General features: G+C 42.1%; 1 protein-coding gene across 1 annotated transcript; it reads left to right on the top strand.

Annotated features, from left to right (window-relative positions):
* Positions 1-5049: 5049 nt before the first annotated feature.
* LOC113123598 (homeobox protein otx5-like) lies at positions 5050-7230 on the top strand. Its single transcript, XM_026295791.1, has 3 exons — positions 5050-5149; positions 6231-6382; positions 6592-7230. The coding sequence occupies exons 1-3, from the start codon at positions 5050-5052 to the stop codon at positions 7228-7230; spliced, it is 891 nt and encodes a 296-aa protein (XP_026151576.1).
* Positions 7231-7477: the final 247 nt, after the last annotated feature.

Genomic DNA, 7477 nt, shown 5'->3' with positions numbered 1-7477 from the left:
ATTGTTTTTCTGGATAGAAAACATATTTAATTGCAAGATGAATAAACTGATTTTATGTTTGTAACATGCAGACATACTATTAATATGAAATAACATTTTAACATGGCATAACGTAAATGGTTTGACTGGTAGGTAAACAGACACACACACAGTGTATATACCACATATGTAGGCCTAGTTCATCACTATACAATTGACCACAGCCAGGAGCCATGACAGATATTAGGCAACCCTCATAAATAAACACCTGTGCTCGTGCACATGTGCTCTAAACACGTATACACACACTGTTGGTGTGTGTTGTCAAGCTAACAGCAGGGCCAGTTGATGTAACCTGTCTGCAGCATGGAAATTCATTATATATACGGCACATTGTGTTACTGTAGATGGAAAACTAGAGCCGTGCAGGGAGACACATGGTCTGGCCTGGACTCACGCAGAGTAATCCCCACATCACTTTAATGAAGAGCTAACACACAATGACCTCAATATCCACACACACACACACACACACACACAAACAGACACACACACACACAGACACACACACACACACACACACACACACACACACCAACACTAGAACTATGTATGAACTCACAACATTATAAATACATGCTGAAAAAACAAAACAAAACAAAAAACAGCTTATGAATAATTTAAATAAGAAAAAACACACAATGTTGAGCAAGACCCTCAAACAACTCAGACTGGGTCTACCCTGATGCCCCTCCCATACCCCCCCACCCCATCTGCCTCTCTGTCTTTCTTCTTCTGCTTATATCTGCCCTGTTTTATCATTCCTCTCCTCAACTCTTCTTTCCTTCCACCCCACCCCGCTCGTAACTTTCCACCCAATTTCCTCCATTAAGAAATTCAACCTCGACCAGTCAGAGCAAGCACCACACGCCGTCTACCTCTGGGTCACAGCCTGCTGTCTCTGCACACACACACACTCACTGTGGCCCTCTCTTTCAGCACAGCTCCTTCCACTCCCATAATTCTCTGTTACCTTATCAATAACGATCGATCCAGCCACAGAACTGAAGGTCCTGCTCTCTGTCCCTCTGCAGCTAGAGCTCGGCGCTTTCCATCCACCCTTCCTCTGTCAATCTGGCCACAAACCCCTCTTTCCTCCCTTTATCCCGAGGTAAGATACTTACTTTTCAGATAAAGCATATTATGATAAATCGGCTGAACTCTGTGCGTGTGTGTGTGTGTGTGTGTGTATGTGTGAGTGTGTAACTGTCTCATACACACACACACACACACTATAAGCACACAGTGAGCACACACAGACATACAAAAATACCCTGTGTGTATCGAACAACATGATGTCAGAATTACTTAACAGCTGGAAAAGAGAATATGTGTGTGTGTGTGTGTGTGTGTGTGTGTGTGTGTGTGTGAGGGGAACTGTTGTATATAATGTGAATGAGTGTGTTTTGGATCTTTGGGGATGTGATGGTTTTTGGATTATTCAATACCATAAATCAATCAATACTCAAGACATGAAGATAAATGATTAATAATCTTTCCTCTCCTCATGGCTCACAGTAAAAAAACAAAAAATGTAGGGAGGTTTCTGGGAAAATTTAGTTTCATTATCGTAAAACAAAATCAAAAGAAAAAGTCTAGGCCTGTAGTTTTTCTATAAAATAACAATAACATGGGCCCAGGATACTCCATCAAAACTGTGATTGGGTTAAAACAATGTCTGAGCTGCTTTTCAGTTTTAATTTACAATCCTCTTTTTTACTTTTCGATCTGTTATACAATTGATTTAATAGTAAAACATTCAGTATCACACAGATAAACATACACGTACTGACCAAACCAAGGAAGAGGATTTTTTTTCTATTATTGTCTACGAGGAATAAGTTAGTACTCAGCTTCGTGGTTCATTGAAGGACACTTGGAAACACGTTTGCTAATAGAATGGGATGAGAGAAATAGTGGAGCATATGGACAAATGTTCTCCAACAAAGTGGAAATGGAGTTAAGGTCACCAGAGGGAACAAAAGAGTTTGGAGAAAATGAAAACTAAATGAAAATACAATGGCTGTGTTTGCCTTTGGGATGCGTATGCGTGCTTGTTTCAAAATGGGATGTTTATTAAATGCTGTGTGTGTGTGTGTGTGTGTGTGTGTGTGTGTAGGAGTATAGATTAGATGTACTAAGCCTCTTATGTGCTGGTTGTCCTTAATTTGCTTCTGCTCTGGGTCCTAGTGCGTCCAAACCACAGCAGTCCCTCATCACAGAACAATTTCCATGCAAACAACCCAGAAAACATCACATGTCATGCAACAATAAGCTACAAAGCCTGGATCTTTAATCATTAATGTATAGTCCTCATCTAAGCCTCTATAATTATGTTTATGGCTGTTATAACTAAAAAAACATTAAACTTTTGACTTGGAGTGGAAAGATAAATACTTATTAAATTAACAATCAAGCGGAATCATCAATTTATTGTCTTATGTAGAAAATATGCAGCGTGTCAGGTGACTCTGATTGTTTATTGTGGGCAATATAAATATAATGATCAGCTCAGTATTTTATGTCCTCTTTATAGGAACTCAGCCTGAGGTTCCTGCTCACTGTCAGATTTCACTAAAGAAGGTAATAGTTCCCAAACTCTATTATTAATCACGTTCATTGTAAAGCGTTGGTCAATAACATTCACGTTTTCTCGATATTTCATGGTCTAATAATATTTCAGAGCCTTGAGAGTTTCGTTTTTAGACTGTTTGGTTCGCACAAACACTAATGTCAGTTATCTGAACTTGAATGAGATGGATTTTCGTTCTCATGCGATTTTACTCGATTGAAAAACGTATTGGGCTTATTAGCTATTGATCGATTTTTCAGAATAATATGACGTTAACGTGTCTTGTGTTATTGTTAAATGCAGTGGCCACCAATGAGGCTGCTGCTGATTAATCCAGTCGTAGGAGCCTTTCTAGAAATAGCACAGATCTTTATTTAATAGAGTCAAATATTTGAGTGTTGAAATAGGATGTAGGCCTCTCAAAAAGCAACAGAAGAAGAGTGCCAGGGGGGCAATTGCATCATATGTGCGCGTGCACAAACGGGTGGCGCGCGCACTGAGACATATCTGAAGTCAGACATTGCGCACTGACGGTTTGTCCTGCGCTCCGGCAAAATAGCAAACAACAAACAAACAAAGCAGGTGAGGCGTCTACTGGAGACACAAATGTCAACACACGCACACACACACACACACACACACACACACACACACAAAGGCCTGGCACACTGAAACAGTAACACACACTCACCTGAGCAGGTGAAGACATTGTCTTCGAGATTTGGAAACGTTCAAAAATGCCGTTAAAGTGTCTGTTGCTCTGTGTGTGTCTTTATATCTCAGCTTTGGCTTTACAGCGCTGGATAAACCCCTTATACAATTTGGGCTGTAGCTACATGGGTCTGTGGGTGTGTGTGTGTGTGTGTGTGTGTTTTGAACTATAAGAAATCCGATTCAATTAACAAGCGCAGAGAATCGGCTTTGGACACTGTGAAATTGTCTCTCCCTGGAGGATGGCACAGGCCAAACTAACTAACCCGGAGACAAGACACACACCGAGTTTGTCCAAAACCCCGAGGCCTCTGGAGAAACATCGTGTAGGATTGAACCATAAGCTAAGATACAAAATTCATCCTAGGCCATATAGTCTATAAATCCTAATGGATATGATATAAATATGAAATAGGTTTTACAAATGCAACTTAAGAAGAAATTATTTCAGTGCAATAAATCATTTTTTATATTTTATCTTAGGATTTATTTCAGGTTTGACCTTACCTTACTAACTAAATATGATAATAATACTGACAATAATAATAATGATAATAATAATAATAATAATGACCGTATGGATGAACGGGCCAGAGGGATTTAATAGCAGAACAACGCGGTCTTTGTGCTGCTTTTAATCCGGCCTGTAGGGCCTACCCCCTTATCCGCCTCTGTCTCCACATTCAGACCCAATTATTTTAGAAAGCCAATTTCTAAAATGGTTTATAAAAATAAAACGTTCTTGCTGGACTCGGACAGCCTTTCATAGTTAGAAGAAGCACATGAAGCCCCCAAGAAAAGTTTCTTTCTTTTTAATTCTTACTGTTCTATATTGTTCTTTGGTCAGGGTGTGGAGGCTGCACTCTAAAAACATATCAAATCCAACCTTAAAACTAAAGAATAATATGAATCTTATATCCAATTATCTTAAACAGCATTAAATCACAGCACTGAATGCTCATACAGTGACAGCGTGTGCGCGCCTACGTTTGCGTTTGCGCGCCTAGGAGAGAGAGAGAGAGAGAGAGAGAGAGAGAGAGAGGGAGGGCTCTGGGTGTCTACTTGGGTAAGAAGTTACTTCTAATTAGCCAGCCTCTTCTTGTTCTCTTCACTTGTCCACACCGCAGATCCACATCCTCTACTCGGGAACCAGGGACCGTCAGGGGCCCCTAGACTTTTCAGCGCCCATCAGACCGCAGACGGCAGAACTGCTGCTTTTGCCATTTTTCACCTGGCGAGGTCGGTGCGCACGGCAATTACGCACGACTTGGATGGAAAAACTGCGTCTTGGCACGAGTCTCATTTAGTTAGACTTTATCACTCATCTGATTGGTGTCTTAATTCTTAGTCTTGGTTGGTCTGAGTTGTTGTTTAGTGCTCGGAGAAAGTTTAACAGCAGATCAGCCTTTTTACGCATCAGGCAGAAACAGGTGTAAAGGCTCGCAGTTACTTTTACTCAGTAACTCAGGTGCCTGGCTCTGCAGCACTAAGTCAGAGTAGCCTCCAAAGGTATTAAAGGAGAAGGCAAGCTAGTAAAAATAAAAAAACAACAACAACTAAGTGACAAACAACTCAGGGTAAAGGACAAACAAAGAGGGAGGGACAGAAAACAACGAGAGAGAGAGAGAGAGACACCCCCTGGAGACTAGCTAGAAGACCCGGCCCCCGGTCTGAGAGAGGGAGAGAGAGTGAGGGAGTGAGGGAGTGTTTTAAAGCCGGCAGGAGGCATGATGTCCTACATTAAGCAACCCCATTACGCCGTGAACGGGTTAACTCTGTCCGGCCCGGGCATGGACCTGCTCCACACCGCAGCCGTTGGATACCCCAGTAAGTAAACACCTACGACTTTTTACTTTATGTTTTAAATCCATTTAAGTCAAGTGAATGCGTCACTTTGAAATGCAGAAACTGAAGGAAGAATCGATCTTTCTTTCGCTTAAAATTGTCATTCAATAAGCCTGATTGACTGTGTGTAAAAGTTTTTATCTTTACGTGCTGTGCTCGGATTCTTCATCCGTCAGAACATGTGCTCACCTATAGGTTTAGCGGATTACGGTAAAAAAAAAACAAAAGTGTGTGTGAATGGAGACGCAGCCTGTTCACACACAGACTTCAGATTAAAAACAGACTCCAATCTGTTGCTCCTACCCTGTAACCTATTTTCAAAAAGATGCTCATTGTATTTTATTTTCTGCCATAATGTTTTATTGAACATTTCTGCTCATACTGTTTCATATTGTTTGTTTGGGCACCGTGACCCGATCAGCATCTGCCATGTTTCACACGGCTGGAATGAAATGATGCCGAGTGATGGCAGAAGGCGCTTTACAAGCAGTTTGGCCTTCTGGCTAAAATTACACCTAAGAATCTTTAATATGGAATAAAATTCGTTTCTACACTTTGTATATTTCATATAAACAGTCTCATTTATCTGAGGCCTGCAACAGGATTTTATTACATCCATTAAAACGCAGCAAACATCGAGACGTCCTTTGATTTAACTTCTTCTGGTATATGACATATCAGACTTTATCTTTATATTTCTCAAGTCGTGTTCGGGGAAATAATATCTATAAAAATCTACGTGTATAAATGTAAAATGTAGTCAAGTTGCCGTATTTTATTTATTTCATTTTATATTTTATTTTATTTGTAAATGGAAAATAAGTTTTAAAATAAACTTTCGTTCTTCACTTTGTATATTTCGACTTAATGATAATTTACTTTATCTCTCTCTCATATCAATGTTTGTCCTTGTGATGTTTGTGTGACGGTGTTTTAATAGTCTGATTGGACCTTTAATTATATTTCCAAGCCTATAATAATAATATCAATGATAATAATAATAATAATAATAGTAGCACTAATAATAATAATAATATTAACCTTATCGGTGTGTTTTTCGTAGGCACCCCGCGCAAACAGCGTCGGGAGCGCACCACCTTCACTCGCGCACAGCTGGACATCCTGGAGGCTCTGTTTGCCAAAACCCGCTACCCAGACATCTTCATGAGGGAGGAGGTGGCCCTCAAGATCAACCTGCCCGAGTCCAGAGTCCAGGTGATGTATGGTATTCGTACTGCGTAGACAACTTTAGTGTGTGTGTGTTCGGTATGTGGTGTGTGTGAGAGAGAGAGATGAATAAGAAAAAAAGGACAGAAAATATAGTGACAAAATAGTTTGATAACTTTTCAGCACTTGGTTTAATAATGACATGCAGGTTTTATAATGAGCCCCCCCCCCCCATCCCATCCACTCCCATCCTCCAGGTCTGGTTCAAGAACCGTCGTGCCAAGTGCCGCCAGCAGCAGCAACAGAGCACAGGCCAGTCCAAACCACGGCCTCCTAAAAAGAAGGCATCCCCTGCTCGTGAAGCCAACACCGAGGCCAGTGCCAACCCCACCAATGGACCCTACAGCCCCCCGCCCCCGCCTCCAGGCACCGCCATCACTTCCAGCTCCAGCGCAGCCAGCGCCACAGTGTCCATCTGGAGCCCAGCTTCCATCTCTCCGCTGCCAGACCCCCTGTCTGCCTCCACCACCCCCTGTATGCAGCGCACCACCACCTATCCCATGACCTACACCCAGGCCCCGGCCTACAGCCAGAGCTACGCAGGCTCCTCCTCCTACTTCACTGGCCTGGACTGTAGCTCCTACCTGTCCCCCATGCACCCACAGTTGTCAGGCACTGGAGGAGCCCTGAGCCCCATCACAGCCTCATCGATGGGTGGGCCCCTCAGTCAGTCCCCTGCCTCGCTCTCCTCCCAGGGCTACACAGCTGCCTCACTGGGCTTTGGAGCTGTCGACTGTCTAGACTACAAGGACCAATCGGCCTGGAAGCTCAATTTTAATGCCACTGACTGTCTGGACTACAAAGACCAGAACTCCTGGAAATTCCAGGTCTTGTAAATAATAAGGAAGTGGGAGGTGGGGAGGGAAGGGATTGGGGGAAGAAGTGAGAAATCAAACAAAATCAAAACAGGGTGAATAACCCAAAATTACTTTGTGTGTGTTTTAGAAAAAGGAAGAACTGGGACACAGAAATCAAATAATCAAACCAGGTGAAGAGATATTCAGCTGAAACTATTCATTTTAGCTGTCTGACATAAATGATCTGTTGACGCTGGTGATTGTAACAAAGAGACAGCAGTAGCGT

This window comes from Mastacembelus armatus, chromosome 13, assembly GCF_900324485.2.
Source record: "Mastacembelus armatus chromosome 13, fMasArm1.2, whole genome shotgun sequence".
Classification (NCBI taxonomy): domain Eukaryota; kingdom Metazoa; phylum Chordata; class Actinopteri; order Synbranchiformes; family Mastacembelidae; genus Mastacembelus; species Mastacembelus armatus.
Note: the sequence above shows the minus strand (reverse complement) of the source record. Positions and strands in the feature narration are given on the sequence as shown.

Coding starts and splice junctions, on each gene's coding strand:
- LOC113123598 (XM_026295791.1), top strand. CDS start 5,050: ATGATGTCCTACATTAAGCAACCCCATTACGCCGTGAACGGGTTAACT. Junction 5,150..6,230: donor CGCAGCCGTTGGATACCCCA/GTAAGTAAACAC, acceptor TGTTTTTCGTAG/GCACCCCGCGCAAACAGCGT. Junction 6,383..6,591: donor TGCCCGAGTCCAGAGTCCAG/GTGATGTATGGT, acceptor CCCATCCTCCAG/GTCTGGTTCAAGAACCGTCG.